The 19419-nt window shown below is 51.5% G+C and overlaps 8 protein-coding genes across 8 annotated transcripts; 5 read left to right on the top strand and 3 right to left on the bottom strand.

Annotated features, from left to right (window-relative positions):
* Positions 1-1427: 1427 nt before the first annotated feature.
* CCMA1212_006288 (Isoamyl acetate-hydrolyzing esterase) lies at positions 1428-2237 on the top strand (the record flags this gene model as incomplete). The annotated part of the gene is made up of 1 exon (XM_073703518.1): positions 1428-2237. One exon carries the CDS (start codon positions 1428-1430, stop codon positions 2235-2237), a length of 810 nt encoding a protein of 269 aa, XP_073558016.1.
* Positions 2238-4615: 2378 nt separating this feature from the next.
* Positions 4616-5248, top strand: CCMA1212_006287 (uncharacterized protein; the record flags this gene model as incomplete). Its single annotated transcript, XM_073703517.1, has 1 exon — positions 4616-5248. The coding sequence occupies one exon, from the start codon at positions 4616-4618 to the stop codon at positions 5246-5248; it is 633 nt and encodes a 210-aa protein (XP_073558118.1).
* Positions 5249-5490: 242 nt separating this feature from the next.
* CCMA1212_006286 (uncharacterized protein) lies at positions 5491-6714 on the bottom strand (the record flags this gene model as incomplete). The annotated part of the gene is made up of 1 exon (XM_073703516.1): positions 5491-6714. The coding sequence occupies one exon, from the start codon at positions 6712-6714 to the stop codon at positions 5491-5493; it is 1224 nt and encodes a 407-aa protein (XP_073558117.1).
* Positions 6715-7566: 852 nt separating this feature from the next.
* CCMA1212_006285 (uncharacterized protein) lies at positions 7567-8532 on the top strand (the record flags this gene model as incomplete). The annotated part of the gene is made up of 1 exon (XM_073703515.1): positions 7567-8532. One exon carries the CDS (start codon positions 7567-7569, stop codon positions 8530-8532), a length of 966 nt encoding a protein of 321 aa, XP_073558015.1.
* A 1084-nt stretch (positions 8533-9616) lies between these two features.
* On the top strand, positions 9617-12700 carry CCMA1212_006284 (Laccase abr2; the record flags this gene model as incomplete). The annotated part of the gene is given in 5 exon segments (XM_073703514.1): positions 9617-9897; positions 9962-10445; positions 10511-11590; positions 11907-12241; positions 12261-12700. 5 exon segments carry the CDS (start codon positions 9633-9635, stop codon positions 12698-12700), a joined length of 2604 nt encoding a protein of 867 aa, XP_073558116.1. The 5' UTR covers positions 9617-9632.
* Positions 12701-13338: 638 nt separating this feature from the next.
* Positions 13339-14458, bottom strand: CCMA1212_006283 (uncharacterized protein; the record flags this gene model as incomplete). Its single annotated transcript, XM_073703513.1, has 2 exons — positions 13339-14392; positions 14433-14458. 2 exons carry the CDS (start codon positions 14456-14458, stop codon positions 13339-13341), a joined length of 1080 nt encoding a protein of 359 aa, XP_073558115.1.
* Positions 14459-15537: 1079 nt separating this feature from the next.
* CCMA1212_006282 (uncharacterized protein) lies at positions 15538-17474 on the top strand (the record flags this gene model as incomplete). Its single annotated transcript, XM_073703512.1, has 6 exons — positions 15538-15601; positions 15733-15969; positions 16027-16098; positions 16161-16447; positions 16507-16761; positions 16827-17474. 6 exons carry the CDS (start codon positions 15538-15540, stop codon positions 17472-17474), a joined length of 1563 nt encoding a protein of 520 aa, XP_073558114.1.
* Positions 17475-17736: 262 nt separating this feature from the next.
* Positions 17737-18847, bottom strand: CCMA1212_006281 (Short chain dehydrogenase; the record flags this gene model as incomplete). The annotated part of the gene is made up of 2 exons (XM_073703511.1): positions 17737-17863; positions 17928-18847. 2 exons carry the CDS (start codon positions 18845-18847, stop codon positions 17737-17739), a joined length of 1047 nt encoding a protein of 348 aa, XP_073558113.1.
* Between the last annotated feature and the right edge of the window lie 572 nt (positions 18848-19419).

The raw sequence follows: 19419 nt of genomic DNA, 5'->3' as shown, positions 1-19419 counted from the left end.
ATTCGATCTTCGTTTTGACGACAACGGCTTGGGGACATGGGTGCGACTATATATTCACGGACCGCTTCGTTTCGCACAAGAAGACTGCATGACCTTTCTCGTACGGGGAACAGTCCCGGGGACAGGAGAGACGGGCCAACTCAACGGCTCAGGACGGACCGCGACCCTCGCCCGATCCCGTTTGTTGGTGCTGCAAGCGAGTTTCGACGTCCGTCTCCGCACACACTAACCCAGGGTTGATGCTTAGCATTGCCCCAGACTCCAATGGCTATCCCGCGATGCTGTTACATGGCGTCAGAAGAACGGCCTAGTGCTGCGTGTCCATCACGGCGAGCGGAGAGCGTCTTGCGGCCGATGACGGGGTACGACGAGTCCGGATTGATGGCTGTGTGTTTCACTGTAACGCGTTACATGCGCCGAATGGTGGAGAGATCCGACAGAGGGGGGTTTGATACCAGACAGCGAGTGATCATTTGTGAGACCTGTCCATGTTACCCTTCGGGGAAGCGCCGTGTTTCTTTGTTCGTTCTACTTTAACCATTTCCGGTTCCCCGGCTTGGACAGATGCTGATATCCTAGAGCTGTCTGGGACGCTGTTAGTGCCATCTTCACATGCTGGGGTCAGTCGTTAACAGGTCTGTAGATGCGGGGGACGGGACGAACCTGGAGAGGCCGTTGAAAGCGGGAATTGATGTTCTGATTTGCTGTACTAGGTAGCACTGACAGGGCGTGTCTGGCACCCATCATGACATAATGAATGCATTTCTCACAGGCTTGAGCGTCGAAGCCGAGGTTGCGAGGCACGCGCCTGTGAAGATCTATGACTGCGTCTCTCTCCGCCATTCAAGACTTTGCTATTCAAACCCGTGGTTGTAGATAGATTGCACAGTAGTTGGTTGAGTCGTTGTGTATATGTGACAGTAGTATTAGTGACGAGCAAGAACGTCTCAAGATGCTCGGAAACAAGCTGCTGAGTGGCTTGGGGCTTCAGCTACTTGTTTTGGACGTTTACCGTTGCGGGATGCGGAGTAACGTCGCGGAGGCTTACTCGTCACCAACTGTTTTATTCTTCTTTTTGTGACGATTGGTAAGAGGAGTACTACAAAGTTCACGAAGCGGGTGAATTTGTGAATAAGAGTGTTCATGGAATAGCTGCCACTTCTATTTTCTTATTGGTCATGATGCTCTCTCTACAGGCGCAGCATCCCCGCGCAACGTCCGTCGTGTCTCTTAGTGCCTCAGTTCAATTGCTTATATCTGGCCGAGTATTTGGCCAAGTATAAGCCCGGACAAGAACTTACATATTTCACACGTTCCAACGTTATAACCGAGCATCATGGCCTCCGAAAAGCCAAATTCTACTTCGTGACAGCCCCTTGGCCGCAACAGACGCAGGATTAATGCCAAATCCAACCCCAAGCGAGGAAATGGCCGCCGGGGAAGATGGTGAACCATCAGCGTTCGCCATCCGCAGAGTCACGTACGACAAGATCCTCATCTTTGGCGACTCCCTCACGGAATTCAGCAGCGACATCCACACGCTGTCGTTTGCCCTCACACCCGCTCTCCAGCACTATTACTTCCGGAAACTTGCTGTCGTTGCCCGAGGATATGGAGGATACAGCTCAATGCATCTAAGGCACGTGCTGGTACCCACGTTACGCGCGGAAACGGCGGCTGGAGAAAAGATTGAGCTGCTGGTGATTGAAGTTGGCACGAATGATGCGGCTGACAGAGATATACAAGCCGTGCCGGTGGAAACATACCGTGAAAATCTCGAGTGGATGGTGCAGCAGGCCAAGAAAGCAGGCGTCGAGAGAGTTATTGTGGTGGGACCGGGGCCTGTGGACGAAGACATGCTGGAGCCTCCGGTATACAACAGAGTGATGAAGAACCTGGAATACTCGGAGGCGGCAAGACAGATTGCAGCACGTTGCGGTGTTCCGTTCATTGATATGTGGCACACAATGCTGGCGCATGTCGGCTGGAAGAAAGGCGAGCCGGTGCCGGGTTTGCTGGGTCATGGTGGAACAGTGCTCAAGGAACTGTTGACGGATGGTGTTCATCTGACTGGGACGGGCTACAGGATATGGTATGACGAGCTGCTTGCAGTTATTTCCAAGGATTTCCCGGAGCTGCGGACAGAGGCGCTGCCAACGGTGTTGCCGCATATATTTGACGTTGATGGGGAGAATTTGCCGGAAACTCTATGGCAGGATGTTGCCGTCAAAAAGTAAGCCGACGGTAGACTCTCCGGGAAACCGAAGGATTTTGAACGTGTTCACTGAATGGTATATTCTTCGAGAGATATTCCAGAGAATAGGTGGAAGACTAGGGAACTACTCTTGCCTTATGGCATTTTTCCTCTTCCATCATGATCTCAATTGCCTCGGATATGTGATGTACGTCTACGATAATATCACTTTCTCTTATCACCACTTACATCTCCTGTCTCTGAGTGGCGCATACCTGGGCCGCAAACTTGGCAATCGTCAACGTCAGTCCCAGTAGCTGGGNGCCTCCATGCGATACACCGTGAAGGTCCAGCTCCGCAGCTCAGCACCAATCATGAAGTCCAATACAGTGGGAGGCTTTTGAGTCAGTTCCCGGATCGATATTCACAGGGTTGAGCATGAAAATGCGAGCTAAGTTGTCAATAAAGTGCTCGTTGTCGATGGCACCGGCGATAGTCTCCGCTTCCATTATGGCGACCTGGATGCTCTGGCGACTGGCACCGCCTGCAGCATCAACAATGAGAAGTTGATGCCGTGAGAAATATGGCTGAGACGAGCGTTCTCTAGCTAGAAGCTGTCCACGGCAGCGGCATCATTCTCTGCAGGCAGAGCTGGATGGAGACCAACGACGATGTGGTCACGGCACACCTCGGGAGTGTTCACTCAAGGTCGCTGCTTAGGGAGAGCGCTTTGTGTACTTTCCTGAACTTATTCATTTCTCCGAGTTCCGAAGTCATGCGCTTTTGGGGTGTCGCTATCGTTGAATAAGACGGGCTTAGCATTGACAAGACTGCAAATGAACATGCCGCTGCTATTAAGCCTCTGGTATTCGACCAAGGTCATACTCATTATTACTATTAACACAATTCATGTCATAACAGTCGACACAGTGATCCATTGTTCGCAGGGTGCTGCAATAAGGGAGTGTGCGTTGGTAATGTCCACGAGTCAGAAAAGACTGTCAAGCGAATGACATGAGCAATCGTCCCAGCAAACGCTTGTTGACCCCGATCGTTATTCCATACCTGGCAGTGAACGCCTCAGCTACAAGTGATTGTAAATGCACAGTCTTCTGAGGTTTACGTCCAGATAGGGCAAAGGCATAAGGCAACCACGCCCAACTAGCTGCGCAACTTTAGACAAAACAAATGAGCAGACTAATTTTTTATATAATTCACAAACAAGGCATATAAACCTACATAGAGTGCCGGCGTGACGTGCGCTTCTTGGCACAACTCATGGTCAATCGCTGGAAACCCATGTATTACACCATCTTTGTCCTGTTTTGCGACATTTGTATCCCAACCCTCGTTCAAAATGCAATTGTTTGAGCAGTCTTGTTGGTTCAACGACTCAAATCATGAGTACGGCGTGCTTTGGCTACCATAAAAGGGTTACTTGGCCAGAACCGTTACTCACCTCCGCTTCCCACTTTCTCGTTGCAGAAGCAAGCTTCATGATACCGCAGAGCATTTAGGCAATTTTGCGTTTGTGCAAGGAATATCCTATTCTTAGCTTTCCCCGCGGAAAAATGGTTCGTTGTAACCCTCATTGCATGAAATCACGTCTCAGGCAACATGGGAGTTGATGACTGTTGCTGAGCATATCAGATGTGAGGGCCAGCTTATTACTGATCGATGCATCAGATCCGGGCAATAGGCAGAAGACTCGGTGATATTCCCGAAGGTGGCACAATGCTGCTTGTAATTTGTAAATATGATGGCCAGCCAAATACCAATTGGCATGTGGCGAAGATGCCCCATCAGATCATGTACTGTACTGTGCAGTTGACCTCATTATGGCAGTGGCATTGACTATGATGGATTACCATCCTCAACGATGCTTCCCATTTATATCTCTGAGGCGAACACCGAATGGTGCGCATAGACAACCTTACATGCAATATGCCTTGTCCTCTAGCTCAATGTGGAAGGTGCCCATTGATACCACAAGTGAGCCTCAATGTTCAGCAAAGTGGATGAACGGCAGAGTTTTCGTCGTGATGACCAGAGCGTGAGACAATGAGACTAGAAGCCGTCTTAGTTGTCTCAACCTCACTAAAGATGAAGATAATGTAGGATAACTGGGAAGGCATTGCTTCTGTGTGTAAAAAAAAACATCAAGCGCAATGGCGTCCTGGCAAGACCGCCGCGTGATTCCCCATATGCATACGACCTTGGCTCGCGAGAACTCGCCAATGGCGTTCAACGCAACAAAGCTTTCACCGGCGGTTGTCGCCAGTTGTTGCGCCTTCCCAGTCGTTCGGCTCAATTGAAGATGCCGACTCGAAGCATAAAGTCTCTGGATATTAGCTTTTAAGAGGTGAGTACGTCTCTCAGTGAGGATCCATGACACACCTGGATCTCCGAAGCAATTCCATCATGCCTTTTAAGTTGATGACGGCTATGCTGGCTTTGGTCACTGGCATATCTCAAGTCACTGGTCAAATCTGTGCCCAAAACATCGTGACCACCCACGCGGGCCTCACGTTCTACCTCTACGACGACTCCATCCCCGAAAACAACTACCGACCTCTTCAACTCAGACCCAGCAAAGATGGCCAATTCAGCTACCTCGCCATAGACAACAGCTCCCCTCCGCTCCTCGCCAACCTGGACAACGGCGTTCTCGTCAGCGAAGGCCAGGCCTCCGACGGTACCATCTTCGACCTTGGCCCCAAGGGCTTCCTCCAGAACTACACCACGATCCCTCTGTTTGTGCCAACTACCATTGGCCAGCTTGCCTTTGCCAATACTTCGTCGTTTCCGAATGCCTCGGACTCGAATTGGTTCCTGTCGGGGGCCAGCGGTACCAACACGTACAACTTGTGGCACAATGAGCCTGTGAACACGCTCAACGGCGTGCAGATCTGTGAGGCGGACTTTGATCTTAACGAGGATGGGACTCCGTGGTACTATTTCCAATATGTGGATTGGGTGTCGTACTATCCGCCCAACTGCGAGTTTGTTGCGGTTTTGACCAACGTTAGTTCGTCAGACCAGCCAACCTGTTAAGGACGAATGATGCGTCAAAACTTCCCAAAGGCCATCTCATACGGAAGCCGGGCTGTGGTAGAGGAGAGACATGGGATGGCGCAAGTAGGTGCTTATCTGTGTGATGGGAGGCATCGCAGCTTATTCCGAGCCAGTCTCGCATAGACAGAGAATGAGACCTCATGGCCCCAGAACCAATACCAGATTTCATTGTGGTTCAATCTGAATAGTCTCCCATCTCTTGTTTCCTTCGTGACCATACATCAGGTTGGTCCTCCGCCGTACTCAAAAGGGCTCTCGGGCTGTGCCTCATACACATACAATGTGCTGTTCCTTTGGTCCGGAGTCCAGTAAAATTGTAATTTCCCACCTTGCACGCTCACATCGACTGGATTCTGCGTCATCCGTACTCCACGAAGGCTCTTGAGCATAATCGGCACTTCAGCCAAAGGTTGCATCGACTCGGCATCAACCAAGGCAATCCCACCCAGGCTGTATCCGCCGTCAAGGGTAGCCACTCCAGAGCAAAGCATTACGCTCGCGCCGTGGTAAAATTCACTTTGTCCGAGCCATTTGCAGTCTTGATAGTCGACAAAGTAGCTCGGGTTGCGGATGGTAGACCCAGGCTTTTGCTCTTGTGGACAACAATTGGCTCTCACTTCGTTTCCGAGAGCCCAAATAGATGCGTTGCGGCCTCCCCAATTGAGTGCGGTGATGCTGTTCTTGATGGCATCGTGTACAATAGCGCCCAGATGGTCATTGTATCGCAAGATGGTCTGAGTCTTCAAGTTGTACGGATCTGCTTTGTAGACATTTGCTGTGCTGTTGGGCCGGTACTGAGCAAGGGTCCCCCAGATCCAGCGTCCGTCGTAGTCAATCCCGCCGTTGTGATACTCGTCATCCCCCTCCCTTGTGATTGTCGCATCAGCGATTCTCTCTCCCTTTCCATCGTACACCATCAGATGGGCGAATCCTTTCCCTGGCGTCCGGTCTGTGCCATTGATGGGATGGGGATACTTCCGTGTGCGCTCAGTGTACTCTCCACAGCTGATCACGTAGCGATCTGGACCCAGGCGGACGAGGCCTTCGGGTTCAAACGTGTCGCCTTCAAGGCTGATGTTCGCAATGCTCTTCCATACTGTTGTCCTGCCGAGCGTCTGAAACAGTTTGATGATTGTTTCTCCGTCAGATGTCGCGTGCGAGGGAGGGAGGGGGGAGGGCGCAAAGGGTGTGTCTTTTTGGTAGACGGTGATGTTGAACGGGTCACTTGTGGTGTGGAGACAAGTTGTGCTTCCTTGGGAGGTTTTTATGCCGAGAGCGTGTATAATTTCCGAGGCGATACGTGGGAACGGGTAGATGAGGACGAGGACAAAGATGCAGATGGTACAAAAGGTGACGAGTGATATGTTGGCTTTCGACATGGAAGCGAGCGGCCGCTTCGTTCGACGAGCGCTAGTGATGCGATGCAGGGAAGATGAATCGAGCATGAATATGGGGCACGGGCGAGGATCAATGTGAATCACTGGATGTTACAGTTTAGTGTTGGCATCATGCGTACGAAGCTTGTACTCTGGAGAGCCGCAGACATGAGGAATGGCAGAAATAGAGGCTGAATGAATAGATAAACTGTGATGGCGTGAGGCCTTGGAGGAACCGCCATCACGTGGCGTCCATCTCACCTGTATATGACCTCTGCCACTCTTTAGCATCCTGATTTTGTTTTCACTTGAATTGGTCAGTTATTGGATGAGAATCAACGCCTTATAAATCCCGAGGCCTCAAGTCCGGTATGGCGACATCACCAGAATGGAACGACAGTGTATAGCGACGATTAAATGAAAGGACATTCATTGTATCCGACGAAGAAAGGCACCGCATCATCGTGCTACATCTCAGCTGCATTAGGCAATCATTAAAGAACCCCTCCTACAAGGCCCGATATACAGGCTGTTGATCATCAGGGTTCTGTTGATCAGGCAAGATCAAGGTTACACTGCCGGGTTCTTGTTAAAGCCGCAATCGGGTTCACCCATGTCAGCCGGGGCCACGATCTTGATCTTGCGAAAGCAGCACTGCCACTCTCTTCTTTCGTCAAATGCGTCTTATTTATCTCTGCTGCCTTACGTAAAGTCGTCACCTCTTTCATCACACCCGCCGCCATAATCCATCTAGGCAGCTCTATCTCAGCTCTGTGATTATACCAAAATTCGGCTGCCTGGCTATAGACGGCCGGCTTATTCGCCTCGTGAAGAAACGCGCTACATAAAGGCTACAGTACTCTCCGGAACAGAGGGATTTACTCATCCGCCTTGTCTCAATTCTCTCAGCACAGCATAGCAATGGCACAAGAGACGTTCAACCTCGCCGGCCTTCCCTTTGAGATCCGCAGCCTCATCTGGGAGGCCACTCTGCCTCCTCCCCGAATCTTCCACGTCAAAAGCACAGCAGAGTCCAGCCTCCAGAAGATCCTCACCTTCCACCGGAGACACCCGCCGCCCGTTGCGCTCCACATCTGCGCCGAGTCCCGAGCTATCGCCCTCCGAAAGGGAGGCTTCTTCCTCGCTCCGGACGCCCGCACGGGACCATGGTTCAATCCCAAGCGGGACATTCTTTATTTCGACCGCAATCAGCGCCACATGCTGCGCTCCAAGTTCGGCAAGACGCAGATCGCCGGCTGGGAGCAGGTCTTGCACGTCGGGCTGGAGTGGAGGGCCTGGTTCCGAGATGTGCCGCGGCGGACGGCGCCCGGGGACGAGGAGGTTCGCAAGCACTGGCGGAGCGTTGTCAGAGGGCTTTACTTTCACATGCCTTCTCTCGAGGGGATTCACTACGTGCTTCCGCGGGTGCGGCACAAGGGAGGCGTAACATGGGGCAGAGAGCCTTACAAGGCAGCAGAGTACGAGGCTGAAGTCGTGCGTCTGCCGGAGGAAACGGAGATTCCGTGGGCTGGAGCAGGCTTGGGCATCCGGAACGCGGTTCATAACGGCGCGGCGGCGGGAAATGCCGCACCGGGAGTGTTGGTCGTTCCTGGAGCGACGGAAGGGAGCAGGACGCTGTTGACCATGACGACGTGGGGGAACATCAAAGCCGATATGGTGGCGGCTCTGGAGGAGGAGCTGAAGGGAGATGGAGGGGAGGAAGTGGTTGAGCTGGACTGGACTTTGGCGAATGAAGAGGAGGGCGAGGAGGAGAGCAATACTTGCGTGTTTCCGGGCAACCGGCTGCCTGAGGTTGCGGGATGGTGGCTCTTGAGGCGAGATGCGCCAAGAGAGGACCATCCCAGTATCAGAGAATTTTTCGATTGATGGCCAGCAGGTCTCTGGTTTGAATTCACATCTCATCATGAGAACTTCACCTCCATAGCTGTGATAACGAATGATTCCAGCAGTGGCTCAAGAGAGCCCGATAGTAGGTAGTACACAGAATATCTCAGCGTGCAACGCTCAGCGGGACAAGGCATCATCATCACAACGGCATCTGCCCGATTCTAGATGTATTTATCACTTAGGCGCCTAAGGAAGCATCAGCTTATTGTTGACAGAGGCTGTGCTTACGTCTGCAGCTCTATTCGAGCCTCTGCACGACTAGCTTACACAGAGGCAATGCCTAATCTCAACAACGCCAAGTGCAAACTTCAACGCGCGCAGTAGATGCAAAATAAGTCAGTTCCAAACCATCAGCAAACTCTAAAGAGCCTCTAATTGCATCGTAGACAACTAAAAATGTGCTGAGACTGAGATTAGACAGAGTATTTGCCTTCTGCATGGCCCGAAGCCTACCCAAGATCAACGACAACCAAAACTCTCACCACGCGCCGAATCAGATGTCACCACTGCACTTCGCCAGGCTGTACGTTCAAAGAGCCCATCACCAATTCGACGAATAAAGCTTCTTACGGCATAGATATCCATCTGTTAGGATTCTGACTCTCCACTAGGAGGCAGTAGCTGCAGAATCTCTGCTGCGTTGGCGCGCTTATGTTGGGCCAAAGTCCACGTTAACCGCTGCTAACGAGACAAGCTGAAAGCTGAAGACGATCCACCGCAACGTCCATCATTCACCTGCGCTACCAAAGGATCCCCAATCGTAAACTGGGACGGGCATGCATACCGACTGCAGGTCGTTTCGTTTGACTCGGTGCTCAGGGATGCGGTCGTGGCCGGGGTGCGGGTGCAGTGGGATGACGGCTACTGCTTTTGCGCGGTCTGCGTACAGCTAAGGTATGTGCTAAGAACAAGAGGGAGCCGGTTCATGGGACTGAGACACGGCAAGGCCTGCAAAGGCCGCGGACTTGTGCGCGCAGGTGTTGATCAATATAAGTAAAGCCTTGCTCGCATTTGTTCCATCTGTAATGAAGATTGTTATTGGAAGTAGACAGCTTGTGATCAGTTGTCTCAAAGTCACAATGGCGCGGCTGTGTGTGCTGCTCTTTGTTCTCCTTGCCCAGCTTTTGCCGGCATTCGGTCTGCCGACATATGTCCCCCCCGTCCGCGTCCGTGAATTCAACTTGACGGTGACATGGGAGAAGCACGCACCAGACGGCTTCGAGCGGTACATGTTTTTGATCAATGGCCAGTCTCCCGGTCCTACGCTTGAAGCCGATCAGGATGATTGGGTTGTTGTGCGCGTGCATAACGATTCTCCCCAGAACACCACAGTTCATTTCCATGGTAAGGCCATCATAGCGTTATCTCGAATTCATGCATGAATACTCTCTGCTAACTCTCATCCAAGGTATCGAGATGATGAACACGCCCTGGTCCGATGGCGTCCCGGGACTCTCCCAACGAGCCATCGCCCCGGGATGCCACTTCATCCATGAATTTGCAGCGACCCAGTACGGCAGCTTCTGGTATCACTCTCACTTTCATGGTCAAATCGAGGACGGCCTCTACGGCCCCATCATTATCCATCCTCGCCCCCAAGACCCAAAGCCTTTCCATCTCATATCTGCCGACCCTCTTGCCATTGCTGCCATGATTGAAGCTGAACGCACCGTCAAGCCCCTCGCCATTACAGACTTCAACCACTTCACATCTCAAGAGAAATGGAACATTGCATTAGCTAGTGGTGTCGAGGATTCATGCTATGATTCCATCTTGTTCAATGGCAAGGGACGAGTGCAATGCCTCCCGAGTGCTGAGGTTGCGGCCAATCTTAGCGATGATCAAAAGACCTTCTTAGCACTCGGCAACGCAACTTCCATGACTGACAAATCGTATGTTTATCCTGACATGCCCAGGTTCCTATGATGCTTCTTTCCGCTGACTCAGAGCTAAATAGATGTCTTCCGCCCTCATCTCTGGCTGCAGTGGGCGGCAGCCCTGCGACCAACCTCTCTTCCATCCCAGAGGGAGCATTTTCCGGCTGCAAAGAAACGAAAGGGCCACTCGAGACCATACAAGTCGAGCTCTCGTCGGTTATCCAACACCAATGGATTGCAATCGACATCATCGGCTCCATCAACTTCATGACGGCCATGGTGTCCATCGATGAGCACGACATGTGGGTCTTCGCCATGGACGGGTCGTACATTCATCCGCAAGAGGTGCAAGCCCTGGTTCTCACCAACGGCGACCGATACAGTGTCATGGTGAAGATGAGCAAAGCTGGACGGTTCAACATTCGCTGTAATTCCGTCAGCGCTCCGCAGGTTCTTGTCGGGCACGCTGTTCTAGATGTTCACAGCAGCTGTGGGAATAGTGGCATCGGAGCGTCGGAGCCCTATATCAGCATCACTGGAGTGCCTCTGTCAAAGGATGTGGTGGTCTTCAATCAGGCTACAGCAGCGCCGTTCCCACCGGAGCCGATCGCCGAGAAGGCTGATGTTACGTACAAGCTCAACATGAAGATTGATGGCGCATCATACCTCTGGGCACTTAACTCGACTCGTCTTATGCCCGCCGATCTCGACAACTCCCATGAACCACCGATCTTGTTCAGACACCCTGAGCCCGTACAGAACAATGTCACCATCTCGACTTATAATGGCACCTGGGTGGACCTTGTGCTGTTCGCCAGCACATTTCCCATGCCGCCTCACCCAATCCACAAGCACAGCAACAAGATGTTCCAAATTGGGGCCGGGGAGGGTGACTTCACCTGGGACTCGGTTGAGGAAGCAATCAAGGAAAGGCCAGAGCTGTTCAACCTCGTCAACCCGCCCCGCAGAGATAGTTTCGCATCATTACCGGCCATTACTGGAACGTCGTGGGTTGTGGTTCGTTATCAAGTTGTGAATCCGGGTGCTTGGTTGCTGCATTGTCATATCAGCAACCATTTGTTGGGAGGCATGTCGATTGTGATTCGGGATGGCGTGGACAAGTGGCCGACGGTTCCTGAAAAGTATCTGGAATGGGGATTGTAAGCGGGAGATACTCGAACATGAGCACTTCTCACACGTAGATTGCCTGAGCTGGGATGAACTCTGATCATGAATGGGGAACGTACAGAGTCAGAGAATGTTGTATGACTACTGAGCTAAAGGAAGACTGTTTTGACATGTTAGAACAGCACAGCATGTTGGTCGACCTACAAAGTACGACCAGGGCATATTATAGAAAGGCACAAGCGTCATAGTCTCTATGCTGCCTGTCAAAACTGCGGGGAATTCGAATGACGCTTGATCCCATGCCATCAAGTAGCCGCGAGTACATATCCGCCTCCATATCCATATCAGTCATATCCAGCCCCAGGCCAATACCCAGCTCCAGGTCAATGGCCACCCCCCTTTAAATATCCAGCACCAGGCCAATATCCGGCTCATATGCCTCCATATTAGTACTTGCCCCCTCACCCTCATCCTCATATGCTTCCAAGTTCTTATCCCCATATACCCCCGGGTTGTTACATGGCCCCAAATCATCGGATGCCTCCAAACCCTCATCCTCACTGGCCCCAAGTCCATATCCAGCTCCAGGTCAATATCCGTATATGGCTTATATGCCACCAGATCCACAAGCGCTTCCAACCGCAGTTTCCAGCCCAGGAACCGCGGCTCCAACTCCACAGGCCGTGGCTGCCAGCCCACAAGTTGCTGTTCCTAGTCCTCAGACCGCAACTCCGAATACAGGATTTGCAGCTTCAACCACAGGAACCACGTCCCCAAGTCCACAGACAGCGCCCCCTGGTCCAGGAGTTGCAGCTCCAACTCCAGAGACAGAAGCTTCAAATCCGAAAAATGCGGGCTCTAGCGGATACGAAGTGCCACAACGCGTTCATCGCATCAAACGCACATTCTCTACACGAAAAAGATCAGTGTCCTTACCTATCTGCAACAACATCGCATTCCCACAGATAAGCGACCTACCAGGTCCAAGGCAGGGCTGGCGGAGATCGAAGTCAGCCAGCAGGAGCCAGTTCTTTCGGACTCCAACCTTTTGTGAAGCTGCGGTTCACTTCCAGATCCCGCCGGCGACTATTGTGACATGGTGGAAGCATCGTGAAAAGATTATGGCGAAGGGAAGGCGGTGAGCCTGTGTATTTGACAAAGATGGCATGAGGCTTCGACTGAATCGGACTTGGGTCAACTACTGACCAATGAGAACATATTCTGCATGACTCCCTATCCATCAAAGAAAGCAGAAAGTTGTTTCATGATACAAGGACTGGGTCTAAGCACCGCAGTCAACGTGATTTGGTAACGAAGATGGTCATTCGTTGCATGTACTCGCGTCGTTCTGTGAGAAAAATCGGTTGGTTTTACGGAACCTTTACATCTAGGTTACATGGAGATGAAGTGAGGCTTAGTACTTCGACAGCAACAGCAGACTTTGACCTAGGTCTTGGCTGGCTGTTTTCCGGGTTGCGGCTGTCCCATGGTGGCTTATACGAGATGGTTGGACTGTGTAGGAGACGTTGCGTTCTGCTTTATCTAAGTCGTGGGTGGATAGGTGGTAGTCATGTGTACCTATTCTGCTTGCAGTCGGACTGGAGGTTGAGTTGAAGAACGCCAACTGCGACATCCATTATATTAATTCAAATCACATATCATTGGTTTCACGGCTTCTGCTTGATGTCAAAGAAGAAACGCATCTAATGCTTCAAGAGTATCCTCGCTCTATATCATGGCTCCCAGTAGGTGCAAGTGCCTGGTCAAGAGTCTCACAGCTCTAAGCTGTTGATGTATTCACGCGCCTCTTCTCCTGCTTGAAGATCACCCGCAAGTCTTTCGCAAGCTCAATCAAAGCACGCAACACCACCAAGCTGACCATGCACACAGGCCCCAAAATCGCAAGCAGTGTAAACGCATAGGAAGCTTGCTGAAAGGCAGTATTCGCCTGAAGCCGCTCCGTCGCAAGGCCAACCTGCATCGCAGTCAAGATCAAGACCAGATACGCAGTAATGGCAGCAATCCACGCGAGATTATCGCGGAAGAAGCTGCTGTAGTTGTTCCATCCGCCAAAGTACGCTTCCGAAAAGACAAACTGCTTTGTCCGATGGATGGCGTTGATGCGGGACAAGCGAAGCTCTGCTCGGACGAAGCGAGGATGGACGCGGGTCGAATCATGTTGAGCGAGGATTTCTCTCACAAAGCGCTGCCATTGTGCCCATTTGATGGGTGAATCGTCCGTCTCTCTTGGCAGGAGACGTTTGTCGATGGCGATGGTAAAGTCGCTTTCTGTAGAGACGAGGCAGACATATGTGTACAGGAATCCACGAGCGACTTTTCGGAGGGATTCCTTGCACGTAGGGTTGGAGGGAAGAGCATGTCCCGCCTCTATAGCTGGCTGAGATTCCTTGCTAAGAGCGCTCTCAACCCGGTCGCTGCAAGGACAAAAGTCGAGACAAGTCAGATGAGTTTGCCAAAAGTCGGGACTCAGGAGGAATCTCGAGAGAGGCTTCACAAAGAGCTTGCCATCGCCGCTCCATAGGAGATGCAGGTCGATGCGGTCTGCGAGGACGATGTTGCGACCGATGGCGACTTGCAAATGCAGCTGTGTGGGAGGCCTTTTGGCGCCTGCTAGCCAGAGATGCTTGTCTATGCCCTCGAGCTGCTGCAGCGACAACTCCGTGTCCAAGAAGGCCGCCACATTCTGTGAAGGGTCGGCAACTCTGCGACGTCTCCTGCCGCTAACAGCCTGTTCGTAGAAGTGATAGGAGGCTGGTAACAGATCGGCTGAATCACTTTGTTCTTTCAAGACGCGTGTAACGAACTGGGGGGATCTTGGTCAGCAGTCAACTCAGCGTAAGGGTCAATTGTTACGATTCACCGGCAGCTGTGTAGAACATTGCTTCATCACGAAGAGTGTAAGCGGTGTGTAGAAACGTTTCGCGTTCGAAAGGAGGGACGATAGCTGGGGAATAGAGCACGGAAATGGCCAGACGCGGTTTAAGCAGAAGCTGGAAGTGCTGAGCAGATACTGGACTACTACCTAGGTATCTACAGGGAATAGGTGTAGGCTGCCTTCTGCAAGGCATACTTTGTGCGACCTATAAAGAGCCAGGTTCTTAATACCAACTGGCGAAGCGTAGAAAAAGGGAAGCGTGGTCTAGGGTACTATAACTCCGAATACTCGGATTGCTCTTAATCTGACGTCTCTTAGTTGACTGCGAGAAATGGATTGTAGCACCATTTTCTCTGGGAGGAGCGATTGAGGCTTCACATCTACGCGCTTGTAAGAGTACCATGACACCTTGTAAGCCTTGAGACAGTTGCGGACATGGTGCAAGCTCTCTTTCACACCCTTGATGTAGTTAAAATATCGCACAGTGCGTTATCCAATGTGATTATGATCACGAATTCAGTTGATGTTTGCTTTACTAGTTGGCACACGAGCTTCATTGAAACTGAAAAGCCCATGGAGTACTGGGAAATGATCTTTGGGGGACCATCAACATACGACATACTTCAGCTTCTACGGAAAGAAAACTAGCGTACAATATACTGCACAGAGGTAATTGGTAAAACAGAAAGACACGACAAATACCAACAACTAACCATGTCTTTCTGTCACTGTCGAGGTTGCCCAAAAGGAGGCTTGCACAGCACTTACTCGCAAGTTGGACACAATATGAAATCTGCCTTTTACGGAATCTTCCATGACTAATGGGTTGAAGAACAGTGAGTCACATGATGCCAGTCTCACACAGTGCCTGTTTCCAGCATCGAGTCGTGCAGAAACTCGAGGCTGGGTCTTGAAGATTTTGGCCCGTGTTCTCCACTCCGGCTTAGCCTTCCGTCTGACATTGAGCCTTTGACAACTCGGACAAGTGAGATTCAACCAAGATCATACTCGTTTCATCCATCTCTTTTCCGAGTATCGAGATTGCCTCGAGGCTTGTCGTGCGCAATACGCCCGCGCGTCAGAATGTCTCCATCAGCCACCAGCAGCGAGCCTCCGAGAGCAAAGAAGTCCTGCATCAGTTGTCGAAGTATGTGAGATTTCGTTCATTAGCGCCAGATGTGTTCCATCATGATGCCATAGGTTTGCCTTTGGCGGCAATTATGCTAGAACCACATGAAGATCTTCACTTATACGTACATCGGGGCTAACACGCCTCAGCCCTAAAGATCGCCTGCGACAGAGTTCTGCCCGCATGCACAGCTTGCAACACGCGCGGCAAGACATGTTCCGGCTACAATGAGAATCTGTCATGGCCACGCAAAGGGGACAAACGACGTGCTGCTACGGCCAACGTGCGCAGCCGGGGCAGTTATCGAGCGAATCCGGTGGTATTTCTAAACACTTCCAGCTGGGACGTGAGTCTTTATCGCGAGCAAGTCGATACAGGAGGGCATAGTGAGTGCTTCTGACCATGGAGTTGGGTGTAGCCCTGGTCTGACACCTGATTCATAGTTGGTCACATGGGAGCTTGGACGCCACAGATAACACCAAGCATCTCATTATGGTCAACCAAACTTGGCTTCTGTGAGCCAGAGCCCCATCCCCTCAGACACGATGTGGTTATCCCGTGTACTAAGATACGACAGATGGACCTCAACTACCCTCCGCAATCCGCCTCGTCACGTCCGGCACGTTCCATGACGACGTGTGCGGCCTTTTATACCGAATGTCTTTCGGCGATGATAGCGTACACGCCATGTCTCTCCGCCACTCCATGAATGCAATATCGCTGCTCTCCCTGCACAAGGCGAATGAGGCACTCAGATACAAGATCCTTGCGATATCAAATCTCAAAAGCGCTATCATGCAGGGCCTCGACAACCGATCTCGGCCACAGGCCATTGCTGCGAGTCTGCTGCTGACCCTGTACGAGGTAAGTTAAGCGACAAGTCACGTACCCGTCACTTGCATGCTTCTAACCCGTCCTTGTAGGTGCTCAGTCAGAGCGGCAAGACTAATGACTGGTCGGTGTACTTTGACGGCTGCATGAAGATTGTCAACTCTGGCTTCAATATCCATCGCAAGTACGCAGGAGATTGTGCTATCCTGCTCAATTGGGTCCGCTATCATAAGACGCTGTACAAGTTTAGCATCAAGCATTGGCAGCAACGGACTCCGCAGATGGAGGTAATGGCCAAGTCAGAAGTCCTTGTGTCGGACTCAGCATACGATATCGATCTGATAACGGTGAGAATCCTCCATCAACTACGAGTGATGCCGTCTTTATCAAGCTCTTGCTGACGAACGTGTAGATGCATAACATGCTGGGCTGCTCACCCCAGGTGCTTGACTTTTTGAGCGAAGCAATGGACCTTGTCAAGAGTCGGGACGACCCCAATTACTTATCCCTCAAACGCCTACGAGCCATCAATGAGCTTGAGCTACGTCTCAAAAACATCGACGATCTGCGTGACTGCTTCGACGTGGAAAAAGAGGGCCAAACAATAAACAAAGCTACGGAAATCATGAACGATCGATTGTTTCAATATGCCCTGATCATCTACGTCGACCGCGTCGTCAAAGGCGCTTTCATGTCTTCCACAGCCGCACAGAGCGCCGCCGCCAAGGCATTTGCCCTCTTGGAGAAGATCTGGCTATATGACAGACCATTCCCTCTCTTCATCCTCTCTATCCAGGCGGAGACTGATGAGCAGCGATTGCTCATTCTCACTGCTATACAGCGAACAATGGAAGCAAGGCCGATGAATAATCTTGGATCAACGGAGGAAATGATCAAGAAACTCTGGGCTCAGCAGGACTTGCAGGGGCCGGAGCAAGCCGATGCGCTTTTCCTGCTGAATGCTGTGATAAGCGCCAGCAGCATGCCGCCGACGTTTACCTCGCCTTTTGTCATTAATGCCATTACTGGTTCGCATGCTGTGCCGTTCTTATCCATTTGAAGTATTCATTGGGATGAAATGTTCGTTTCTTATGTGTTGGGTCATTTCAGATAGCGTTGCATATAGATATCAGGAAAAGAATGTGCTTCACGCCGTTGCCAGCCATTGGGCTGATGCACTCGTAGATGAAGTCTCAGTCTGTTCAGCAAGCATGGTTCCAGATTCTATATTCATAAACTAAGTGGCGATAGGCATAAATTTGCTTTGAAATGTGCGACGCAGAAACAAAAAAAAACGAATGACAAGTCTCCTCATACACCTATTATGGCTGACCGCCCAGAGACCGAACAATATCAGTGACCTTTGCAAAAGCGAACTCATCCAACGTCTCCCTCCACAACCTCTCTGCAATCTTATGACCCTCAGTTGTGTATACAAGAGGTGCCATCCTGAGCCCATAGCGTTAGCCGATTGTCTTCTACAGATCTCATGGGATAAACTTGAATAACTTACGGCTGAACCTTTCCATCTTCAAGATACTGTCCGTGGGATTCGGGACCCTGCTTCACAGCTGCGTCCGTGAACGCACGAGCTCCTACTGCCGTTTCGCGCCCAAGCAATCCATGGAAGATCCGTATGAACAACCTTTCGAAGAGGCTATTGTGATCGCGCCCCAAGCTGGACTTGCACAGACCCGGATTCGGGGCGTTGATAATCGTAGAAGACAGCGGCACCCTCTTCACCAGCTGTGATAGGAACAGTTGCCCCAGTAGCTTAGAAGTAGAATACTGATCTTGGCTCTTGAACGATTCGGGTTTGTCCAAGCCTGCAAGTAGGGGCACCGAGTTTTTCTCCTTGAATTCAGCCCATGCGGATGTGTCCGATGAAACGAGCACGAGGTGGCCAGGTTGTTCGACGGTGTTCTTTTGCTCAAGGATCGGAAGAAGAAGCAGCGTGAAGAGGGCGAGGCCAAGGTAGTTGACTTGGACAGTCTCTTCATGGCCGGTATGCTGATTCTTCTCATAGTTCTTCTTGCGGAGACCTGCGTTGTGGACGGCTATGTCGAGCCTCTTGAGCGTCTTGGCGCGCTCTGCAAACGCGACGATGGAGTCATAGCTCGAAAGGTCGAGCTTCCATACTTCGATAACCGGCGGGGGGTTGCTGGACTTTTGGCGCTCCAAGAGCAGCTTCTTCGCCTCTTCGCCCTTTGACTCGCTGCGGACTGCGAGAATCAGCTTGCTGAGGCCAAGGTCCAGAAGCTGCGCGCTGCACTCGAAGCCGAGACCAGTGTTGGATCCAGTGACGATGGCGGTCTTGCCACTTAGATCCGCGTCTTCTCGAGTCCATGCGGGAGGCTCACGGAAGAGCTGTCGTTGGAAGAAGGCGAGCACTGATGCTCGCTTCTCGGGTGTGATGTCGAATTGGGGTGCCATTTCTGACGATTGAATGGATTGAAACTAGATTTAGACGAGCTATGGCGTATATGATTCCGAGTGAAGAAAGAATTCTCCACCTCTATTCTAATGGACTGTCTAAGAACCTTTTATATCACAACCATAGACCCTTTCAGGAGTTACCGGCCTCATGCCTCGTTGCCTCCCGGAGCGCGGCGTCGTCTCGCGTTTGCTACATCCTTTCTCCGGGAGTCAACGATTGGTAGGGTATGGATCAAACATGCATGAGAAAACATGTGTAGACGACGAGATAGAAGTCATAGAAACGGTTACTAAGCCATGCCCTACTCCTGTCTGCTAACCCAACAGCGAGGCCGGAATTAGCCAGTCTTAGTACCGACCAGCAGCGCGACCCCAGCCCAGAGGAGCTTGGCGAATGCGGACTCCGCAGCCTTTTGCGCGAGTGATAGAGCTAAAGATGGGAACTTCCACATGATTCGTGAGGGCCCTGTACGGCTGCAGTAGCACAGGTCCCCTTGGAGCGGCAGCCAATGCACGATCCCTGTATGGAACAAGATCTGAAGCATCTCGGCCATGTGCGAGGGAAGCTT

This window comes from Trichoderma ghanense (assembly GCF_004382785.1).
Source record: "Trichoderma ghanense strain CCMA-1212 chromosome Unknown scaffold_7, whole genome shotgun sequence".
Classification (NCBI taxonomy): Eukaryota; Fungi; Ascomycota; class Sordariomycetes; order Hypocreales; family Hypocreaceae; genus Trichoderma; species Trichoderma ghanense.
This window is presented reverse-complemented; position numbering and strand designations above follow the sequence as displayed.